At 39.1% G+C, this 24,854-nt stretch overlaps 1 protein-coding gene across 1 annotated transcript in view; it reads left to right on the top strand.

The window, feature by feature from the left end:
• TTC1 (tetratricopeptide repeat domain 1) overlaps nt 1–24,854 on the top strand; it is a 44,209-nt gene that overhangs the window by 6,446 nt on the left and 12,909 nt on the right. The window contains exons 3-4 of the mRNA XM_029942928.1: nt 18,840–18,900; nt 20,307–20,419. Coding sequence (XP_029798788.1) covers nt 18,840–18,900; nt 20,307–20,419 — 174 coding nt within the window. The remainder of the gene's footprint in view (nt 1–18,839; nt 18,901–20,306; nt 20,420–24,854) is intronic.

Raw genomic sequence — 24,854 nt, 5'->3', positions numbered from 1 at the left:
CAGTGGTGCTTACGTACTGAAGTCTACATAAAAACCCCAGGGTGCCTGGGTGGGTCCGCCACTTAAGTGCTCAGGTCATGATCTCACAGTTTGTGAGTTTGAGCCCTGTGTCGAGCCCTGTGCTGACATTTCAGAGGCTGGAGCCCACTTTGAATTCATTGTCTCCCTCTCTCTCTCTGCCCCTCCCCCACCCCTGCTCGCTCGCGCTCTCTCTCTCTCTCTCTCTCTCTCTCTCTCTCTCTCTCTCTCTCACACACACACACACACACACACACACACACACACACACACTGTCTCTCAAAAATAAACATTTAAAAAAAATTTTTAAACAACAAAAGAAGGGTTCAGAGAGCTTTTGAATTGGGTAAACATAGGTGCAAGGAGGGTGACATACTCGGAGAGCGTGGAACCTCAATGCCCCTTCCTGTATACCTTGTCTTGTGCATCTCTTCTATCTGGCTATGCCCAGAGTTTTAGAATGAAACTAGTAAGTGAACTGTTTTCTTGAGTTCTGTGAGCCTCTTTAGCAGAACAATTGCAACTGAAGAAGAAGTCATGGGAACTTCCGATTTATAGCCCATGGGTCAAAAGCAGAGGTGAAAACCTGGACTTGTAGTTGGCATCTGAAGTAGGGGTGGGGTTGGGACCAGGTCCTTAATTTGTAGGATCTGATACTATCTTCAGGTGGAGTGTGTCCAAATTGAGGTAAAATGCAGGACAGCATCTGGTGTCTGCTGTAGAGTTAGAGTTGTTGGTGTAGGGGAAACTCCCACACATCTGGTCACAGAACTGTTCAGTGTATTGACACATGAGAGATGTTTTCCTTTGACAACAGGTTATAGAATAGTGATGATTCCTTTTTTGTTGTTGTTGTAATGTTTATTTTTTTTTTTAGTTTATTTTTTAAATTTACATCCCAGTTAGTTAGCGTATGGTGCAACAATGATTTCAGGAGTGGATTCCTTAACGCCCCTCACACATTTAGCACCCCCATAACCCCTCCAGTAGCCCTCTGTTTGTTCTCGTGTTGTCCCCATCCCTGTCTTTGTATTATTTTTGCTTCCCTTCCCTTATGTTTATCTGTTTTGTGTCTTAAAGTCCTCATATGAGTAAAATCATATGATATTTGTCTTTCTCTGACTGATTTCACTTAGCATAATACCCTCTAGTTCCATTCATGTAGTTGCAAATGGCAAGATTTCATTATTTTTCATTGCTGAGTAATACTCATAGTGCTGCTATAAACATTGGGGTGCATGTGCCTCTTCAAAACAGCACACCTGTATCCCTTGTATAAATACCTAGTAGCGCAATTGCTGGGTAGTTGTAGGGTAGTTCTATTTTTAGTATTTTGAGGAACCTCCATACTGTTTTCCAGAGTGGCTGTACCAGTTTGCATTCCCAACAGCAGTGCAAAAGAGATCCTCTTTCTCTGCAAGTCATGATTCCTTTTAAGTTAAAAACCTATGTAAAAATGTGTCTATACATAAAAGTTTAGAAAGATATGGATGTGATTGCTGGGGATTTTTTATTTATGTTTAATATACTTTTTTGAAGTATAGTTGACCTACAAAGTTATATTAGTTTTAGGTGGGGGCGCCTGGGTGGCTCAGTCTGTTGGGCTTCCAACTTCAGTTCAGGTCATGATCTTGCAGCTTGTGAGTTCGAGCCCCACATCTAGCTTTGTGCTGACAGCTCGGAGCCTGGAGTCTGCTTCGGATTCTGTGTCTCCCTCTCTCTCTGCCCCCCCCCCAATAAATAAACATGAAAACATTTAAAATATATATTAGTTTTAGGTGTACAACATAGTGATTTAACAGTTCCTTACATTACTCAGTTCTTGCCATGATAATGCTTACCATCTGTCAGCATACAAAGTTATTACAATATTATTGGCTGTATTCCCTATGCTGTACTTTTAATCCCCATGCCTTATTTTATAAGTGGAAGTTTGAACGTCTTCATCCTCTTCACCTATTTTACTCATTATCCACTTTTTTTAAATATAGTAAGCACATGTCACATTTATAATCAACAACACATGTTATTCCATTTTGAGAATATAAATAAAAATTGATTCTTTACCACTAGCATGGACTTTTTACCAAACAGAGCACATAAAGCTGACCTTTGAGGATTTGGAAAGAAATGCTATTAAAGGATCTGTGTATGTTTCTCTTCAGGCAGATTCAAGTATCAATAGCTAACGCCCGTTATTCAGTCTGACTGGACTTGTAGCTGAGAAGATAATCCAGGCTCAAGTGGAATTCCAGTTCTCAGCAGAACTCCTAAATCAGGAGTAATGGAGAGGGGGAGGGACAGGAGACAAAAACAAAAACAAGAGTAATGGAGGAAGAAGGCAGCTAAGATTTTTAAAAACAGGCAAAATCTCTTAAGGAAAGCACTGTGTGTGTGTGTTTCAGCAGCATATCTTAGGTATTTGTGAAAACCTAAATGTCGACGTGACTGTCCAGAGGAATGGGATTTTAGCAAACGTTTGAGATGTGCCAGATCTGTGGAACAGATAAGTGCTTCTCAAAGCCTTGGCTGAAGTAAAGGACAAATCTGGTAGCAGATGAGAATTGTTGCTATAATATTAATACAAAGATGCTTTACAGTATCAGAATCTCCAGAACATACTGCATGGGGGTGATCCTTTGAGGAAATCACCTTTTATGGGCTACTTGCCATAGTGGGGTTTAGTCCTCATATGTAAATCCCCTAGATAATTCCTACACGCGCACTAAAGTGTGAGGATCACTGTCTTAAGGCCTTGCACGTCGTCTTCCTTCACTAAATAGCTGTGAACAAATACTATGATTATCTCTCCCATGAAGGCTAGTAATTGATCTTACAAGTTACAGAGAGTTTATCTCATTCATTTATTTATTTTAGAAATATTTGCATTTCTTCCACATGCCAGGCCTTGTTAGAAGCCCTTAAGGATTCAGTGGTAAACAAGATGACAGGGTGTCTCTTCTCTCCTAGCTGCTGTACGCTAGTTGGGAGGTATAAAAAAAAAAAAAAATAAGATGAAGGGGTGGTGTTGGAAGGATGGGAGGACTACTTTAGATTGGCTGGTCAGGAAAAGCCTCTCTGGAGAGGTTGTAGATCAGTAAGACTTGGGAGGGGAAAAGAGTCAAATGTGTGACAGTCGGAGAGGGAGATGTTCCATGCAATGGGAGAAAGTAGTGTATAGCATGAGTCCTTGGCTTCAGCTACTGGGTATATGGTGACACCCATTTACAAATATGGAGAGGATGGGGTGCCTGGGTGGCTCAGTCGGTTGAGCATCCAGCTTCAGCTCAGGTCATGATCTCACAGTTTGTGGGTTTGAGCCCTGCGTCAGGCACTGTGCTGACAGCTAGCCCAGAGCCTGGAAGCTGCTTCCAATTCTGTGTCTCCCTCTCTCTCTGACCCTCCCCTGCTTATACTCTCTCTCTCTGTCTCTCAAAAAATAAATAAACTTTAAAAATTTTTTTTAAAATATGGAGAAGATGGAAGGGCATTGAGTTCATTAGTGCTGTAGTCGTTTAATTCTTTCTATAAACAAAAAAGTTTATTTGTAAGCCAAAATGCAGATGTAGTTACTCTAACGGGTTTGCTCCCTCCTACCAGTTTGCCCATGGTATTCATTTGCGAATAGGTACACCCATAGTACGTGATACAAAAGTCTGTGCTTGGTAAACATGGACTCAGAGCACAAGATTTCTGGGATTTTAAAGTTTATTTATTTATTTTGAGAGAGAGCTCTCGCAGGATAGGGGGTGGGGCAGAAAGAGAGAGAATACCAAGGAGGCCCCTTGCTGCCTGACACGGGGCTTGAACTCATGAACCGTGAGACCAGGACCTGAACTGAAACCAAGAGTCTGGTGCTTAACCGACTGAGCCATCCAGGCACCCCAAGATTTCTGGGATTTTAAAAAATTTTCCTTAGGCTCTGAAAATATAAAGGACTATTCTTTCCTTCAAGACTTTACTCTCTAACCAGGAACCATTATTGAAATACTGTTCAGAACAAATTCTTTATCAGTTATTTCCCTTCCATTTTTCCTAAATCCCATAGTACTTAATCCTTTTGCTTTCCATGTTTCTGACTTCTCATTGCATTATTTTCATAACCATTATCAGTGTTGCTGTAACTGTGGGCCTCTTTGCAGGGAACATTCTTTTGGTTGTTTCCAGAAAGTTTTCAGTAACTTTTCTATAGTGGCCTGCATGCATATTCTATTAACCTTATGAGAAAACTCTGATTTGTTGTTTCCTTTTTAATGGGGATCCTTTCGAACTATGGTTGCCATATTTATTAATTTCTTAAAGTTTACTAGTATTGGATTTAATGAACACTGTTAGCAAATGATTACGTAAAATCCTAGAATTTAAGAATTGGAAGGGACCTTAGATTTCTGATCCTGAGTTTAAGTCGGGGAAATAACTTTTCCAAAATTTTTACTCCCCAAACATTTGGAAGTTAGTGAGATAATTTTATATTGTTTGCTGATGATACAGTTAAAGTGGCATTCAGTGTTCCCTGTGTTTATTAAGGAAGATCACTTGGTTCTCAGACTGTATAGTGCCTAAGAGTCACAGGAAATTTATTAGTCATGCAAAGCCCTGAGAAGTGTCTGATAGCAGAGACTTGTGAGGTGGCAGCCAGGAATCTGCTTTAACATGCATTCCCCAGGTATTTTTAATAAAAGTAGACTGTGGTCACTCTTTGGGAGACAGAAAGCCAGATTGACAGACATAACCAAGATTCCAAACACAAGTATAACCAGTATACTGACTGCATCTAACATCAGAAAAGTTGTCTAATGGGATGTTTTTCTTTTATCCTCCTCTTTGTTCAGGGTCTATAAAAGGTTTGTTGGGCCAAGTTTAAACAGTACTAAAGTAAGTTTATTTCTATTAAATTGAATTTTGGGAAATAGAACTTTCCGAGCTAAGAAACGAGAATCTTTCCAAGATTAGTTTCTTATAGGTCAGTCATCTTTCCCAAGAAAGATAATAAGACTTAGAGGTCAGATTCTAACTACAGCTTAAATCCAGAGAACCTCCCTCCAGATTCCCTAGAAGACTTCTGAAAGTGACTTGTGGAAAGAACAAATGTGTCTGTATGTGTAAAGCAAATGATATTTCAGAGAAAGCATAATTGAAGCTTTTCTTTCCTTTTTAATGATAAAGGAATTCCCTTCAGGATAATTTGCAGGATGGGTGTATCCAGCCCTTTCAGTGTGTAGTTTTTCCATCTCCCACCCCCCAGGTAAGACTGAAGCAGAAAAGTTTTGTTACTTTTAGTTAGTATGTAGCATTTTTAACCTTCTTTTTGACAGTTATGTGATCTCTGACCACAGTGCTTAACTTAGTTTTATTTTGCAGCAATGACTTCACAAAACTGCAGGGGGCAGCAGAGAGCTGCTGATAGATTTATAATATGGAAATTAACCAGCTGGTGTGAACCTCTTGATTTTCTCCTTGTTATCTATTAAACGTATGATCACTGGAGGATTGTTAAAAGAATTTTTAAATGTATTTAATGCAAGTTTTTGTCATTTAATGATAGAAGGGATATACATTTATAAGCTCCAAATTGTTTGTTGTATTCAGTCATCTTAAGAATAGGGAATATTCCTAGCTAGCATTGAAAAGGTGGTGGTTTCATGATTAATGAGGGAATGAAGGAGCACCTTCTGACACTTTTGCCAGTTTACACCAAGATGAAAGTTGTATCAACTTAAATTCTCTAGGATTTTGAGTCACAGTTAGAAAGTTATTCCTCGCACTGAGATTGAAGAGAAATTCACCTGTATCTTCTCCAAGTGACGACCAAGTTGTCTCAGCACCATTTTTATATATTTTTTATCTTACTTTTTTTTTTAATGTAACACAATTTATTTTTTTAACATATGCAATTATTTTCCATCATTTACAATACAGTAGTTACAATGACACTCCAAACAGAAAAGCAAAGTAAAAAATCAAAACCCCCACTTCTATTTCATGTAATTAGACTTATACAGAAATTAGAAGGTTAAGTACCAATTAGTTAATCACCTAATTTCACAGCTATCTGGAGTGGCAATCGTTATATAGCAGCTTATCTATGATACATTCAAGATACATGATACAATTTATTACTTGCCCATAAGCTAAAACACAGCCTGCTTAATACCTTTCCTTAAATTCCACCTCTATACTGCAGTATACTTGAGGTCCATGCAAAAAAGTAGCTACCTTTTATATAGGAAATGGATGATTAAGTCTTTGCCAGCACCATTTTTAAAAGTCTATCTTTGACTCAGTGATTTGATTAAATTTTAATATCAGCTCAGACTACGTTTGTATTTTTTTTCAAATGCTCACCTTCAACCTCTTTGTCAAACTTAGTTTATAGTGGCATCAATAACCAAAGTAACCACATTGAGACATGGGCTAGATCAAATTTTTTTAATGTTTATTTTTGAGAGAGAGAGAGAGAGAGAGAGAGAGCACACACACAAGCAAGCATGGGAGAGGGTTAAGAGAGAGGGAGACATAGCAGGCTCCAGGCTCTGAACTGTCAGCACAGAGCCTGACACAGAACCCACAAACCACAAGATCATGAAGCTGAAGTCAGATGCTTCATGGACTGAGCCACCCAGGCACCCCTCATTGGTGATGTAATTTAAAAAGAACTGGGGAGGAGTGCCTGGGTGGCTCAGCCAGTGAAGTGTCTGACTCTTAAGTTTTGGCTCAGATCATGATCTCAAGATCATGAAATCATGCCCTGTGTTGGGCATGGAGTCTGCTTAAGATTCTCTCTCTCCTCCCTCTGCTCCTCCCCCCTCAAAAAATAAGAAATAACTAGAGAATTGATTAGCTTAAACATACAGAAATGTTTGTTGGGATAGAGTTTTGCGATAAAATACTGCAGAGTCTTTTCATCTTTAGGAAAGTACAGTTCTCTCATGTGAAATTCTTTTATCCTATGATCGAAGAACATCATTCCCTGGGAAATAGAATAAAATAAAAGATCATAGCATACTTATATTTATGAAGGCAAAGAATAGATGTTAAACATTTGCAAATTGAATTGGTCTGTCTTCAAAGAACTCATTTTGCTAATTCAGTAGAAAATGACCTTGGATTAGCTGTAGAACAACTGAAGATCTGTGGTGCAAGTTCTTGATTTTTATCTTTTTTTTTTAATGTTTGTTTATTTTGAGAGAGAGCACATGTGTGTGAGCATGGAAAGGGACAGAGAGAGGAGAGAGAGAGAACTCCAAGCAGACTCCTTGCTATCAGCACAAAACCTGTCACTGGGCTTGAACTCGTGAACCGTTAGATCATGACCTGAGCTCAACCAACAGCCACCCAGGTGCCCTAATAGAGGTTTATTCTTAACATAGGTCTCAAACTAGACTAGAAGTGAGCTCTCTGGGAATAGATGACATATTCTAATGCACTATCATCCTCTTTACAAGTGTCTTAACTCGTGACAGCAAGGGGATTAAAAATATTTTAAAATTTAAATTTAATGTTTTTAAATATAAAAAAATTACTGCCTTTTTAAATGTTAGATAATCTTAGTGTATCATTTTAATATTTCTAATATTTAAACTGCTCCTTAGAAATATTTTTAGTAGTTGCTGAATAAATTATATTATGTATCTTATTAGAGTCTAGGTTAACACTTTGTAATTCCAATAAAATATAGAAATTTTGCTTCAAGATTTGAGTTACCATCTGGTGAGTTACCTTTTATCCCAAAGGATTACCTTTCAGTATGTCTTGTAAAGCAGGTTTGGTAGCACCAATTCTGTCTTTATCGTTGAATGTCTTTATTTTGCCTCATCTTGAGGTATGGTTTTGCTGCATACCGAATTCTTGGTTGACAGTCTTTTTCTTTCAACATTTTGAGTATGTCATCGCATGGATTTCTCTGGTGAGAAACCAGATAATAATAACAGTCTGGTTGTTCCCCTGTACCTGATAAGTTGTTTTCCTTCTGTGTGCAGATTTTCTCTTTGTCCTTCAACATTTTGACTCTGGTGACTCTAGTTATAGATCTGTGTACTTGGGGTTCATTGAGCTGCTTGGATCTTTAACATTTTTCATCAACATTTTGAAGTTTTCAGCCATTATTTCTTCAAATATTTCTTCTGTCCCTTTTCTGGAACTCCCAACATGTATATTGTGAGGACTCTGCATTTTTTCCCATCTTTTTTCTGCTCACAGTTCTTCAAATTGGGGCTCTATTGCTCTACATTCAATTTTACTTAATTTTCATTCCAATTCAAATCTCCTTTCTATGAATGTTTCATTTCAGTTATTGGATTTTTCAACTTTGTTTTTTCCTTTTAAATAACTTTTATCCTTTTGTCATGGTTCTCTTTTTTTAATCATTGTCATGCTTTCATCTTAAGTCTTTAAACACAATTTCCTTTAGTTCTTTGAACATGTTTATTTATAGCTGCTTTCAAGTCTTTGCTAGATCTAAAATCTGTGGATGTTCAGATGTTTCTGTTTACTGCCCTTTATTTTTTCCTGGTTGTGGGTCAAACTTTTCTGTCTTTTTGTATATCTTACGTTTTTCATTAAAACTGGACGTGTTAAGTAGTAACGTAGCAGCTCTGGATTCTGGCCTCTTCCCACTTACCACCACCTTCCCTGCTTGCACTATTTTTATTTTTGCTTTTTGTGAACTTGTTTAGTAATTTACCTTGACTTAAGCTGTACGGTACATTTCTCTTGGAGTCTGTGGCCACTGACAGCTCTGCTCAGCTGGGAGGGGGAGGGTGTTTTTGTTTTTGTTTTTTGTCCTTTTCTTGTATTTTTAAGTATGGCTTTCTTGGGGCTGCTCCTGTTTCTGCTCGGCTTAGTGGTCAGCCAGAAACTGATAAGAGATTATGTTCAACAGCTCAAACCAATAAGGCTTCCACCTACTGATCTGTGTGTGGATTTAAACATGTATTACAATTTTAGGGAATTTTCAAGTTGGCCCCAGCTGGGCACTCTGATGTCCCCTCAGCACAAGGGTGCAGGTTCCTGGTAGGACAAGCGTGTGTGGATAGCTTTGGTCCTCTTCATTCTCACACGCACCCCATCTCCAGTCTATCAGAGGTACGAGGAGAGCTTATCAAGTACCTCTGTCACTGCCTCTTCTATCTCCCTGTTACATTTGTTTTCCCATGGGTCCCTTATTTGCCCAGCCAGGGCCACAACCACAGATTAGTAGAGCCCCGGACCTTTCCTGTAGATGTACCACTCAGGTTGCTGCTGGTTACTGACAGTACCGCTGGGCGTGGATGATCTCACCCTTGGTTTTGAACCAGATCCGTCTCCTCAGGCAGTGGCACTGCTGGTTACTCATGGCCTGCCTTGCTGTATTACAACTACGACATCAAATGATGGGAGGAAGAAGGAGCAGATCCGTGCAAACAGGCCACGGATTTCACGGCTATGTTCTGAAGTTCAGTAGTTTTTCATGAGGGTTACTCATTTTGCTGTAAACTTCTGGTCAGTTTTTAGGACACCGAAAAGGTTGGTTTTAATCATTTTGTTCATATCAGAAGTCCGATCTAGTATTGAATTTTGATATGTGTAAATATTTATACATTAACATTAAACCAGAAAGGATGAAGAAAAAATGAAGCCTTAAAATGGATTACAAATAGAATGAAATTAATATGATTATATCAAATTGATCACATAGAGAAGGTAATTCTAGTCAACTTTGGGCATAGCACTCTGGCTGTTTACCCTTAGTAGGATATATTTTAAAGTTACAAAAAACTGCAATGAGGAAAGCCTGGGTGATTCAGTCGGTTAAGCATGCACGTCTTGATTTTTCTCACAGTCATGAGATTAAGCCCTGCATCAGGCTCTGTGCTGAGCTCAGAGCCTGCTTGGGATTCTTTCTTGCCCCCTCTCTCTGGCCCTTCCCTGCTTGCACACATGTTCTCTCTCTTTCTCTCTCTAAAATAAAAAATTAATTTTGAAGTCGGACACTTAACTGAGCCACCCAGGTACCCCTAATTTTAAAAATTTTAAGAAGAACTACAATGAAATCTTGAACTTTACATAGTAGGTTCATTATAAGTACTAATATTCGTGTAGTAATTTCAGAACTTTTCTGTTGATTTTAGGATAGAGCAAATGAGTAAATATATTGCTGTTACTGGGACCCTGAGTTTTCAGTGTGGGAGAGTGCGGAAGAATCTGGGGGTGTTCACTTATATGACTACATACAAGATTTCATATTTATGTATTCTTTGACTCATGGGGATTTTTGGAGGTTTTTTACTTTTTTAAAGTTGTATCTCATGGGTTTCTTACTAAGAAGTCCTAAAAGCAATTACTCAGTAGTAACAGGGAACATACTAGCATGGTTTCTAAATACCATTCCCCATCAGAAGGATCCAGAACTCCTCGGGAAAATGGCTGATTCCAAGGCTGGAGCAGGCATAGTAGAAAGTATCACATCTGGAATACAGTATACACTCGCAGCAAAGTCCACCCTTAGGAGGACGGACCCAGGTAAAGGCTCCTGCAGCTCCTAGAAGTGAGCTGGGAGATTTAGGGAATCCTGGAGCCTGGTCTAAAAGAGTCTCTTAGGAGGAAAGTTTCAGTCAGCCAAGGGCCTGGACAGGGGCCGCTCTTGCCTTGGTCTGAGGGCTGCACAGTGTTTTATATTTTATAACCCGCTGAGGCATTAAGTAACATTCCAAACGTTCTGCAGTGTTTATACATACATATATATGTATGTATATGTATAAAATCTGTGAGGAAGAATTGAATCCCCAAGTTAGAGGTAACAATGTATCTATATGTATAAAATCGGTGTATATGTATAAAATCTATGAGGAGAATTGAATCCCCAAATTAGACATAACAATGTACAGTGCATTCAAAGAAAGGTCATGCAGGGAAGGAAGCAAAAGGTGGCTCTGGGGAGGACATACAGTTTGTGTGACTTTGAAAATCAGAAAATTTGGTTTGGGCAGTTGGTAAGAATATACAGAAGAGAAACAAATGCAGTCCAAGGTGTGGATGCATATACACAGGAATCGAATGTAGGATAATAAGCCTGGTGGGTGTTGAGAGACTGTGAAGAGATCAGACTGTCTAGAGGACTTGTGTTGGGTGGTAAAAGGAAGTAAGCTTGAGTAGATTGGAATACAAGTTTGACGTAGTGTTAAAAAAAAAAAGAAAGAAACCAAGAAATAGCGGAATCTTGATTTTCTTACCTATGAAATGGATTGTTTAATACTTTCATGCTCACATCTGAGAATTGCCTTGCAAAAAAGCAAATGACCTAATATATGTGACTGCAGATTTTAAGAAGTAACATGCTCTACTGATACAAGTTATGTTAAATTTTGAACACCAGGCTGAAAAGTTTGCAGCTGTGGTAATAACTGTTGAAATAAACTGCATTCATCAAGAGCATTGTCTCTCTTTGGGGTTTTCCTTGACAGATCCTGTGATGATTTACAATGCAGAATAACGTCACTGTTTCTTCCTGAGTTTTCAGTGCTGGGGAGGAGTACTGAGCAGAGAATCCTGTAAAATTTCTTTGGTTTCCATTGTTATGGAAATAGAATTCTAGGGCAGATGTTTCTCTGTGAGGCCTCTGGAATGTGTTAAAAGACCTTGTGGAAAGGCACCTGGCTGGCTCAGTCTGTAGAGTATGCAAGTCTTGATCTCTGGGGTTGTGAGTCCAAGCCCCACATTGGGCATAAATATTACTTTAAGGGATACCAAGGCAGCTCAGTTGCTTAACCGTCCGACTTCAGTTAGGTCATGATCTCACAGTTTGAGCCCCCCTCATTGGGCTCTGCACTGATAGCTCGGAGCCTGGAACCTGCTTCAGAGTCTGTGTCTCCCTCTCTCTCTGCATCCCCCCTGTTTGTGCTCTCCCCCAACCCCTCTCTCTCTCTCTCTCTCAAAAAAAAAAAAAAAAAAAAAGAAAGAAAAAAAGAGAGAGACATTGTAGAGACATATGAGAGGGCTCCTAACCACATTATGTGTGCATTTTACCAGAACCTGGAACAGTTTGAACCTGATAATGCTGCTGAATGTCAGCACCAGCAGCTCATTTATGTGTATGTGTTCTTGGCATTTAGCATGCTAAATAAGACTCACGATAAAATCTGTGCTTGGATTCCAATAATATTACACAGTATGAGTGCCATCTTTTGGAGAAAGAGAATGTTCCAGCAGCAGTGTAAACCCTAGTCTTTGTACTGAGATCAAGTTAGTCTCTTGGCACAGCTGGGAGCAGTGCAGCATTTTCCTAAATGTGCTATTTTTAGCTGTTTCCAAGGAGATATTCAGCATGATATTGATAATTGCATTAATCCTCAATTTACACAATCGGTGGAAGCAGCAGCTCTTTTCCAGTGTTTACTCCTTAATGGGTCACTGAGTTGTGATTTGTCGGCTGAAAAAATAAAAAGCCTTCCTTTGAATAATTGGCTGCAGAAATATCTGGATCTCTTCCCTTTGCCAGTTCAACTTTTAGTCCTGGTTACAAAGACACTGAGCATAGCATAATGTTTAAACTTGTGGAATCACTATGTTGTACACCTGAAACTAATGTAACATTGTGTGTTAGCTACACTCAGGGAAAAAACAGTAATTTAAAAGAGACACTGTGAGCTTTCCCAAGACTGCCTGCTCAAGCTGACCATCAATGTGCACACGCACAACACCCTACACGAGTGTGATCTGGCAGTCTGAGCGATTCATCTGTGTTCATAAAATATTCCTGATGCGTTTGCAATGGAGAACAGATTATAGATCAGAAAGTAGCTTGAAATTAGAGTTAAAACAGAGAACACTGAAAATTCAGGGTGGATATTAAACTCTAGTAACTTGGTGAGTCATTGTTCTCCAAAGAATTTTTTGTTATTTTTTGAAATAGCCTTTTTAAAATCTATTAAAGACTTTTAGGACCTGTGATATATTTATTTGTATGATTATGTGATTTTCTCTATTAACTTATTAATATGCTACTTTGCAATAATATGTGTTCTAATATCATACTTTTCACTGTTAGAACCTAATTGGCCAATTAGCATTTTGTGTATGTGAATTTAAAACTGACCATGAATTTGCTATTATTTATAGGGTTTTAATTTTACCTTAATTAAAATTGTTTTCTAATTTTTTAATTTTTTTTAATCTTTTTTTTTTTTTTTTTCATACCCCCTTCCTTCATGTCTCCCAGCCCCTAAACCACCTCTGGCAGCCACCGATCTGTTCTGTGTATCTATGAGCTTGGAATTTTTTTGTGTTTTATTTTTTAGATTCCACACATAAAAATCATATTTATCTTTTACTGACTTCATTTAGGGTAATGCCCTCGAGATCAATCCATGTTATTGCAAATGGCAAGATTCCATCTTTTTATGGCTGAATAATATTCCATCATGTGTGTTTATAGATCACCATTTCTTCTTCTTTTTTCCTTTCTACTAGGCAAAGAACTTTGTTAACCTTCTTTCAAACTTTATTCTCAGGCTTTTTCAGCTTAATTCACTGCAAAGAATGAATTGCATATAAGCAAAAACTAAAAACTGCAGTACCCAAGGGGCTGGGGCTTAAAAATATTAAGAGATCCATGAACAGAATTTTAAAAGGCAGTCATAATATAAAACAGCAGCTCTGAGTAACTTCTTCAAGTTTTATCTTCTTCAGAAGTTGACTCAGCTTGGTTTGCTTCATTGTTGGAAGCTTCATCAAAATTCTCCACAAGATCTGGACCTTCATCCTCCTCCTCCTCCTCCTCTCCAGTAGGGAGTGGTGCTTCTCCATCCACAGACTGTGTGGGCAGAGCTTTAACCAGCCTTCTTGAACGAGTCCGACAGGCTGCACCACTTTGGTTTAAGATCCTGGGAAGCATTTGTCAGCCCCTTTGTCTCCGCACACCCAGGGATGGTGAGAGGCGTTCACTGCCAAGGATAGCTGGACTTCAGGGTTGCTAAAGTGGACCACAGTTCCTTGGTTTGTGAACACATTCACTTCTTCAGTACCGGAGATACTGTTTACCCCTAACTTCTTTAAGGAGACCTAAAGTTTGCTTTAGAACTGCTCAATGAACCACCTTCTTTCAGTGAGCTACACACTTGTGCTTTCAGTTTAGCAGGGTTCCTTGTTTGTGATAGTTTCTTTCACCTTGTTAGAGCAGAAGTGGAACCGAGCAGGGGACTAGGGTTGGCACTCAGTGGGTCTCAGCCAGAGTAGGTGAGACAAGGTGGTCACATGTGGGAGTGCTAGGTGGCAGCTAGAGGGAGACTGGAATAAGCCTGCTCCACAACTTCTTTATCCCTTCGTCAGCTGACCAACACTTAGGTTGTTTCCGTATCCTGGCTGTTGTAAGTAATGCTGCAGTGAGCTTAAGGGTGCATATATCTTTTCAAGTTACTGCTTTCATTTTCTTTGGCTAAATACCCAGAAGTGGAATTGCTGGGTCATATGGTAGTTTCCATTTTTAATTTTTAAGGAACCTCCATACAGTTTTTCATAGTGATTGTGCCAAGTTACATTCCCACCAACAGTGCACAAGGGTTCTCTTTTCTCCACATCCTCAACATTTGTTGTTTTTTTAAATAATAGCCATTCTAGCAAGTGTGAGGTGGTATTTCATTGTGGTTTTTATTTGCATTTCCCTGATGATTAATGAATGTCTTTTCATGTATTTGTTGGCCATCTGTATGTCTTTGGGAAAATGTCTGTTCACATCTTCTGCTCATTTTTTAATCTGATTGGTGTTTTTGCCATTAAGTTGTATGAGTTCTTTATATAGCTTGGATATTAACCCTTTATTAGATATATAATTTGCAAACATTTTCTCCCATTTGACCGGTTGCCTTTTCATTTTGTTGATGGTTTCCTTTGCTGAGCAAATTTTCAGTTTGATGTGGCCCCAATTGTTTATTTTTGCTTTTGTTGCCTTCACTTTTGGTGTTAGGTCTTGCTGATGATTTTGTGAACCTAACTCAAGGAGCTTACTGCCTGTGTTTTCTTCTAGAAGTTTTTATGGTTTCAGGTGTTACATTAAAGTCTTAATCCATTTTGAGTTAATTTTTGTGTACAGTGTGAGATAGTGATCCAGTTTCATTCTTTCACAGTGTGGCTGTCCAGTTTTCCAAACACTGTCTATTGAAGAGACTGTCCTTTCCCCGTTGTATATGCTTGGCTCTTTTGACTACATATGCATGCATTTATTTCTGGCCTCTGTGTTCCATTGATCTGTGCATCGGTTTTTATGCTAATACCACGCTTTTAATTACCATAACTTTGTAATATAGCTTGGAATCAGATCATGATGCCTCCAGCTTTGTTGTTCTTTGTCAGGGTTGCTTTGGCTCTTCAGGGTTGAAATAACTTTTTTCTTTTCGAGTATAGTTGACACTATGTTACATTAGTTTCAGGTGTACAACATAGTGATCCAACAAGTTTATGCATTATGCTGTGTTCACCATAAGTGTAGCTATCATCTGTGGCCATATGTTGCTATTATAATATCATTGACTATAATCCTCATGCTGTGCCTTTTAATCCTGTGATTTACTCATTACATAACTGAAAGCCTGTATTTCCCTCTCCCCTTGACCTTTTGCCCAACCCCCCACGCCCGTCCTCATTGTCAGCTGCCAGTTCTCTGTATTTATAGGTCTGATTCTGCTTTTTGTTTGTTTATTCGTTTTTGTTTGCTTAGGTTCCACTTATGACTGAAATCATATGATTTGTCTTTTTCAGTCTGACTTACACCACTTAGCATAATACCTGCTCAGTCCATCCATATTGTCTCAAATGGCACTATCTCATGCTTTTTATGTCTGCGTGATATCCCACTGGGTATATATAACACATCTACCTTATCCATTATTTCTTGATGGAACTTAGGTTGCTTCCATAGCATGGCTGGTTTTTGAAAACCTCCACACTGACTGTACCCACCAACAGTGTACAAGAGTTCCTTTTCTCCACATACTCACCAACACTTATTATTTCTTGTGTTTTTTATTTTAGCCATTCTAACAGGTGTAAGATGATGTCTCATTCTGGTTTTGATTTGCATTTCCCTGATGATTAGTAATATTGAGCATCTTTTATGTGTCTTTTGGCCATCTGTATGTCTTCTTGAAAAAACTTTTAGCTGAATTTGTTACGGAGTTTTCTTTGCTTCCAGCATCCAACTCTCCTTCCTAGCTGGAAGAATTCTTCTGCATTGTGGTCTTGTTCAGTGGTCATACCCCATGTTCCTCATTTCATTCTCTGACAGCCAAGACATGTGAGCTATGCTTGGCTCATTGGATGCTTCTAAGAAAGACTTTGAATTTTGGTTGGGGCAAAGAAAAGGAAATAGTTAGGTTTTATTTGCTCCTGTTACAGCTCTTCCACTAATAGACAGTTAGGGGGAGCCTAACCAAGCATGGGTGCTTGGGTGGCTCAGATAATTAAGCATCTAACTCTTGCTTTTGGTTCGGGTCATGGTCTCATGGTTCATGGGTTCAGGTCTGCATCCAGGTCTGTGCTGATGATGCAGAACCTGCTTGAGGTATTCCCTCTCTCTCTCTCTCTCTCTCTCTCTCTCTCTCTCTCTCTCTCTCTCTCTGCTCCTACCCCTCCCCCACCCCACTCACTCTCTAAAAATAAATAAATAAACAAAATAAATAAATAAAAGACAGTTAATGCTTTCTTTCTTCTTGACTTAGCAGAGCTGCCTTGAATCCTGTCCATTTTCTAAGCCTGTGTTTTAGGCCTCCCAGTGATTCTGTGAGTGCCCACTATCATTCCAATGAATCTTCCCTCTTTAAACTTTTTAACCTAAGATACAGTCTTTTTGCTTGCATCCACAAATTGTGATACCATAGAGAACATTACAATCCAAGCACCTCTCTCCTAGCTAGTACTAGGGAAGTATGACCACATTTTTAATTTTGATTCCCATCACCACCACCCATATTATTTTCTTGTATTCCCTTAGAAGAGCCGTGCTCCAGGTAATTCTATCTTAGAATGAATTATTGTATCTGTCGTATATCTGGTGCATAGTAGATACCATAAAAATGAGATTCATTTTATACCCACCTTTTAGTTTCTGTACTGAACTCCATCATCTCGGGTATAGTAATGCATTTGGGAAGTACCCTGGTCTCAACAGCATATTTTTAAATCTATAGAGACGTATTTTTACTTTGGTTCCTAATCTTTTTTTTTTAATGTTTATTTTATTTTTTTGTTTGAGAAAAAGAGAGAGTGTGTGTGCAGGGGAGGGGCAGAGAGAGGGGGAGACACAGAATCCGAAGCAGGCTCCAGGCTCTGAGCTGTCAGCATAGAGCCTGACACGGGGCTCGAACCTACAAACCATGAGATCATGACCTGAGTCGAAGTTGATGCTTAACCCACTGAGCCACCCAGCTGGCCCCCTAATCTTTTTTTATATATACATTTTTTTAAAGCTATCTATCTGTCTGCCTATTTATCTACAGAGAGAGAGAGAGAGAGACAGAGAGAGAGAGACAGAGAGAGAGAATATGAATATCCCAAGCAGATTCCACACTGTCAGCACAGAGCCCAGCACAGGGCTAGATCTCATGAACTGTGAGATCATGAACTGAACCAAAATACAGAGCTAGACACTTAACTGACTGAGCCACCCAGGCGTCCCTCTTGGTTCCTAATCATAAGAGTCCCAGTTGTTTAGGCTCCAGGCTTTTCCTGTGCATGAAATACCCTGCTAACCGTATTTCCTTTGTTTGAAGTTTTTTAATCAGAAGCTCTGGTCATGATCCCAGGGTCATGGGTTCAAGCTCTGTGTCAGGCTTTGCGCTGAGCACAGAGCCTGCTTAAGATTCTCTCTCTCTCTCTCTCTCTCTCTCTCTCTCTCTCTCTCTCTCTCCCCCCCCCCCCTCCCTCCCTCAGAAAAAATGAAAACAAAAGAACCAAGGAAGAAATTTTTGTAGATTCATCCTCACTCTCTCTCAAGGTCTTTCAGGAGGTGTCAGGCAGGCACTTCTGCCAGTTCTGAAAGCAAAGCACATAGGGACTCAGCATGTGCCATCTTTGCAGCGTAACATTCACTCTGCCTTTGACTATGATGGGTGGTTGGCCATCTGTGTGAATTTCTGAGCTGTTAGAAGCAACTCAGAAATGAAACCTTATTTATCTGTTTCTTCAGACTTCCTTGTGTTAGCCTGTTAACAGGATATTGCCCTGACCCTCCAAGTGGGGCTTCGTTCCCTGTAATGCACTCTGCCAGCATTCCGTGGGTCTTCTTCATGATGTAAACCACACTTTAGTTCAGTATATATTAAATTACTTATTTTACAGAAAATTAATAGCTCATATTTATTGAGTCCTTATTTTCCAGGCACTGTTTTGGGTGCTTTATGCACATTATCACATTAATCCATGAAACTATAAAGCCTCGTTTTTTAGAGGAAGAAACTAAGGCTTAGAATGATCTGGAACTTGTCCAAAATCGTGCATTTAATAAGTAGCAGCTTCAGAATTTGAATTTGCAGTGGTATGCATACCAGTGGGTATGTTGTTTAGTTTTATTTAGAGTAAAGAGAAATTAGATGATACCTAATTACTATTCCACCCAGAAGATGTAAACACAGGAAACCCAGGTTTTGTTTTAAACATCAAGAATGCAATTGATGATGAGCCAGATGATCATGTGTTTCTCTGTCTGTTTGAGATTTAGATAAAACTAACCAAGTTCTCAAAAGTCAAGTTGAAAAAAAACAAAATCAGTTACTGCCTGTTAAAAGCCTAATGAAAGCTAACCTTTTTGCCCACTTATATTATGAGAAATGATGGAATTGTCTGATCTCTTGCAGAAGAGAAGAGAAGAGAGCACTAGACTAAAGGAGGAGGGGAACGCGCAGTTTAAGAAAGGAGGTAAGGTGGGGCGCTTGGGTAGCTCAGTCGGTTAAGCGTCTGACCTTGGTTTTGGCTCAGGTAATGATCTCACAGTTCATGGGATTGAGCCCCACATTGGGCTCTGCGTGCTGACCGCGTGGAGCTTCCTTTGGATTTTCTCAGCCTCTTCCCTCTCTCATAAATAAACATTAAAGAAAAGGAAAGAGAGAGAGAAAGAAAGGAAGGCCTCTGTCTCCGCACTGATGTCCAGTCCTTTGTGTCCTCATTCTGTTTTAGAGTGTAAAGAAGCACCAGAGAACATTTGGAACAACTGGCATACCTAAACTACTAACAATACACTGTTGCTTCCCAGCAACTTGGAATTTTTTCACTCAGTCAGGTCATTCTCACCTGATGGCGATCAACTACCCCATGTCTCTTGGCACAGGCATTCTTTTTCTTTTCTGTAATCCGCTGAGGAGGGCAGACTCCTCAGCTGATGCATTGGAAAACTATTGTGTAAGGTTAAAAGACTGCTGCCTTCATTGATATAAAAACAGGGTCCCCATTCCTCAGTTGTACAAATGCCGTAAAACCTTGCCCAGTGGTTCCAGTGTGGTCTAGGGGAGTATTTTGCTTGTACTTTGGCTGGTCTTTCACATGCCTTTTTCTTTGGCTGCCTTAAGTATAGAGATGTTCTCCATGTCCTGCATTTTTTACATTTGCTTAGGAATAACTTGGGTTCATTCAGATACTTTGGGGGAACTATTTGATCTTACGGTACCAGTCTATCACATATATAAAATGTATATGCTTTAGAAAACTAGGAGTAGTGACATTTTCCTCTAGTTATTTTTAAGGTTAAATTTTTTTCTTGTTTCTGTTTAGTCATCACTTTTTTTTCTAAGAGAGCTAATGTTTCTAATTTTGAAAACATATCTCTTTCTATTTTAGTGTTAAATATTTCAAACCTGAGAAAGGAGTGAACAGGCAATTTTCTTTTAGTGCCCTGACCATGTAATTCTGCGTATGGCGGTGAATAAATAAATTTATCACCATTTTCTCTTTAAGGTCTTTTGTCAACCACTGATTTTTACATTGTTGCTTTTAGCTCCATAAAATGTTTCTACAAACATTTCAGAGAAACAGTTTTGGCCAGGTGACTCCATAAAAGCACAATGTCTTTAATGAAAATACATACATAGAGTTTTTTCTTCTATCTTAAGGCATTAATCCCAGACTTTAGTCTTTTTCATCTGTCCAGTTCTCTAATCCCCTTTCAGTATTTCTTACTATAAATGTGTAAGCCAAGTGAAAGTTAAACATACAAAATGTTCTATTTGAGACTTCTGTTTTGCGAATGGAAAGCTGTGCATTCTGAGATACTATGAAATACAGGAATACCAGGCATAAAATCATAATGACCTCTCATTTTTTACCTTCAGATTATATAGAAGCTGAGAGTTCTTATAGTCAAGCCCTTCAGATGTGCCCATCTTGCTTCCAGAAAGACAGGTCTATTCTGTTTTCAAATAGAGCTGCTGCAAGGATGAAACAGGTATGTGTTTTTAACCTTTCTTTTTTCTTTTTTAAATGTTTTTATTTATCTTGAGAGAGAGTTAAGAGCATATGCACACAGGGATGGGGCATAGAGAAAGAGAATGCCAAGCAGTGTCAGTGTGGAGCCCAACCCAACATGGGGCTCGAATTCAGGAACCATGAGATCATGACCTGAATTGAGATAAAGGGTCAGGCACTTAACCAACTGAGCCACCCAGGTGCCCCTTTTTAAGAAGCACGTGAACTTTCAGTGTTCTCGTAGCTTCTGTTTTAATACTGGCATAGGGGCTGCAACCCTTGATCTCAGTGTTGTGAGTTCAAACCCTACCTTGGATGTAGAGAATGCTTAAAAATAAAAACCATTAAAAACAAATAACTGGCATAGGGGCTCAGAGTTGCCTCCATTGTCCTGCCCATGTATTTCCCTGATGTAAAGGGCACAGGGAAGATAGAAGAGTATTTGGGAGCACCTGGGTGGCTCAGTCCGTTGAGAATCTGACTCTTTGATTTCGGCTCAGGTCATGATCTCACGGTCTTGGGATCGAGCCCTATGTCCGGCTCTACGCTTAGTGCGGAACCTCATTGGGGTTCTCTCTCCCCCTCTCTGTCTCTCTGCCCCTGCCCTGCTTGCATGTATTCATTTCCTCTCTCTCTCTCAAACATTAAAAAAAAAAAAAGAACAAGAAAAAACTTGAGTCAGATTACTCTTAACATTCCTTGTTGGAGAGGTTGACCACGTTCATGGGAGGAAGACTGACAAAGACTCCACCGATCTAGGGCAGCTTAACCAAGCGCTGTATGTCCTAGAATAGCTGCAGACAGTTATTTTAGGCCTCTGAAATTCTAGATAAAGACTCAAAGGGACAGGGAAACATTGGTTAAAACTCTAGACTTCAAAATAGTTATTCCTAGGATTCTGATTTTCTGTCAGAAGTATGGACACAGGCAGAAATGTCCAACAGTAAAGACGAGAGAAGCCCATATGTGTAAAATAAGTGTCAGGGAAAGTTCAGATGCGTTCTGTATGTCCAGAGGTTTGAGAACCTCATACCACAGAGTGACTATAGAGAAGGGCATGGCTGTATTTGTTTTGTGTTATGTTGATATTATAAGTTAGATTTCTTGTTGATTTTTCTGCTATTTCTGTTTAGTCAACGTAGTCTACTTTATTTTATTTTTTTTAATGTTTTATTTATTTTTGATTCAGAGAGAGACAGAGCATGAGAGGCAGAGGGGCAGAGAGAGAAGGAGACACAGAACTGGAAGCAGGCTCCAGGCTCTGAGCTAGCTGTCAGCCCAGAGTCTGATGTGGGGCTCGAACCCACAAACGTGAGATCTGACCTGAGCTGAAGTCAGAGGCTTAACCGACTGAGTCACCCAGGCGCCCCCAACATAGTCTACTTTAGTGGATTGAAATGATTGTGAGAGTTTTGAAAAAAGTGATACCACTTGTTTAAAACTCTGGCTATTTATATATATCTAAAGCTCAAGGAAGGGGTTAGTTAGCATACCTTTGAGCATTCACAAAACATGGTCAAAGTTGGCTTCAGTGGTTTTTTGTTTGCTTGACTCAGGTATTTATGTCACTTTCTCTTGTTGCTTGAAATTCTCCAGTGCCTCCACCAAAGTCACTTTGGATGACTAGGGTTGTGTGTGTGTGTGTGTGTGTGTGTGTGTGTGTGTGTTGGGGGGGTAGGGTGGGGAGTACTTTAATAATTGGACAAGAAAAAAGGTAGTTTTTTTTGTACATTTTATTAGGATTCAGTTTCCAAGATGAAGTGTTTTTAGAGTGATTCACATGGTGTGGTAAAAGAAAGAATTCTAGAGTATACATTTTGTGTTTGAAGAAATAAAATAATTGTTTTAAGTTTACTTAGGACAATATTCATTAATATATTTCTACCAGTAATCTGAATTCACTCCTAACAGTTTTTACACTTAGCTGGAAGGATCTTTTGCTTTTGCTTCTCAGGGACGTCTTGCCACATTCTCAGACTGAAAATGGTCTTTGTGAAAGGAGATCAAGGGTATCTTGAATTCTAGAGAAAAGGCTTCATACCCATTTGGCTCCTGATATTTGGAATTCTTTGTTTCCATAGTTGCCAAGTTATTAAGATTGCCTAGGTTGAACTAGCATAATCAACCAGGTTCTTGGAATTAGGAAAATGTTTGGTCTTGCTAGCCTCTTATCTATCACATCTGAGAAGAACTCAAAAGAGAGTTGCTTTATGACTATTTTCCTGTACAAAGGATAGGTTTGTTAGCGCAGTTGTTTATTAAGTTGTACTCTTAGTATTTTAAGAAAATTCTAAAATTAGAGACATGAAAACTCCCACAATTAATGCACTATAGTGATATAAAGAAGTGATATAAAGAGCATATTCTGAGGTTTTCAAGAAGTGGTGGCTTACCTGCTTTAAGAAGAATTTCTCAAAGGCACATTTACAGACTCAGCATTCCTGACTGAGCAGTGCTGACCAGGCTTTACGTATCAAGCCTGGGGAGTAAAGGCAAACTGGAGTTAGGGCAGAGACTCAGCACTAGGCCTGGCTACACAAGAGCAGACAAAGCCCGAAAACTATAGGCCCTAAGTTTTAAAACCGCTCTTATACAGTATATACATTGTGGTGTGTGTGTGTGTGTGACTTCTGTTAGTTATGAAATGATGGCAAATAGGTTCTGATTTTTTAATTGTACAGCACTTTAAAAAAAACTTTTTTTAGCATTTTATTTTTGAGAGGGAGGAACAGATTTCGAGTGGGGAAAGGGCAGAGAGAGAGGGAGACACAGAATCTGAGGCAGGCTCCAGGCTCTGACCTGTCAGCAGAGAGCCCGATACAGGGCTCGAACCCACAAACTTCGAGATTGTGACCTGAGCTGAAGTCAGATGCCTACTTGACTGAGCCACCCAGGCACCCCTAATGCATGGCACTTTTGACTGCCATTCTTAGCAGGAGACAACACCTGGGTCCCCTGAGGTGTTAGTAGACTATGAGCCTCAAACAAACAATTCCACAGTAAAATGCCATAATTTCTTGATCTGCAGGGGCTGGTTGTTGATAAGATGCATTGCAACCTAGAGGTTTCTTAGGGACACAAAGAATACCACCACCACAACTATACACATAAGTTGTAAAGATTTATTACTCCTATTTCAGAAACTTTAAAATATGAAATTGTGAGGGGTGCCTGGGTGACTCAGTTGGTTAAGCACCAGACTTCAGCTCAGGTCATGATCTCACAGTTTGTGAGTTTGAGCTCCGCGTCAGATTCTGTGCCAACAGCTCAGAGCCTGGAGCCTGCTTCAGATTCTGTGTCTCCCTCTCTCTCTGCCCTTCTCCTGCTTGCACTCTGTCTCTCTGTCTTGCAAAAATAAATAAACAGATTTTTAAAAATTTAAAGGAATATATGAAATTGTGTGTTTTAGATTTATAGAAATATGGTGAATTAGGAAAATACTGACTTAGACAAAAAATAGAGATATTTTTACTGCAGGACTTCATAGAGCTTTTAATATGTAAATTGTTATGATGAATATTGGAAGAGATATAATATAGTTAGTGTCTCCCAGATGACTCTGGAACCTTTTTTATTTGTTGTGGGTAAAATGCAAGTAACAACTGACCATTTTAACCATTTTAAACTGTACAATTCAGTGTGATTAAATATGTTCACAATATTATGTAACCGTCACCACTGTCTGGTTTCAGAACTTTTTTGTGACCCCAAAAGGAAATCCTGTACCCACTAGACAGTCACTCTCCCCTCCTGGAATTGTTTTTGATTGAATTCTGAAACTCAATTTGATAGACATTGCTCTGAAATATTGTGTAAACTATTTAGTGTTTTCTACAGTAGGCATTATGGGAAGTATTGAACTTTTTTTAATTAAAAACTTCTGATTTGGGGGAAAGAGACGTTGCTTGAAGAGTTAAATAGGTTCGTGTCAGAGCTAGAATTCCAGTGTAGTTCTTCTGACATCCAGTGTTCTTTCCGCCATGCCACCCTTCTAGATTCAGCAAGTTCAATTGGTTAGATATCTTATTTCATGAATTGTTTTGTATTTTTATTTCATCAGTGGATAAATTAAGATTTATAACCAAGACTAATGATAAACCACAGTGTGTCTCTCTAAAGTATACTTTCTATATACTTCTGTACACTTTGTAGAAGATACCACTTTGGGTGTGAGAATACGACAGCTAGGCAAAGAGAAGAGTTATTAACAGTTATTCATGTATCAATTATTTGCCCTGCTTATTGATCACAACTTTTTCTCAGTATCAGCATTCTAACGTGAAGTGCCTTGCAAATATAATAGGTCAATTGCAACAATCCTTAAAGGTGTTAGGAAGAAACTATGAATCATTTGTTTCATAGAAGGCTTTCACATCAGAGCTGTTACCATTAGTTTGAATTTTAGCTTGTAAATA

Source organism: Suricata suricatta, chromosome 6 (genome assembly GCF_006229205.1).
Source record: "Suricata suricatta isolate VVHF042 chromosome 6, meerkat_22Aug2017_6uvM2_HiC, whole genome shotgun sequence".
Taxonomy (NCBI): domain Eukaryota; kingdom Metazoa; phylum Chordata; class Mammalia; order Carnivora; family Herpestidae; genus Suricata; species Suricata suricatta.
This window is presented reverse-complemented; position numbering and strand designations above follow the sequence as displayed.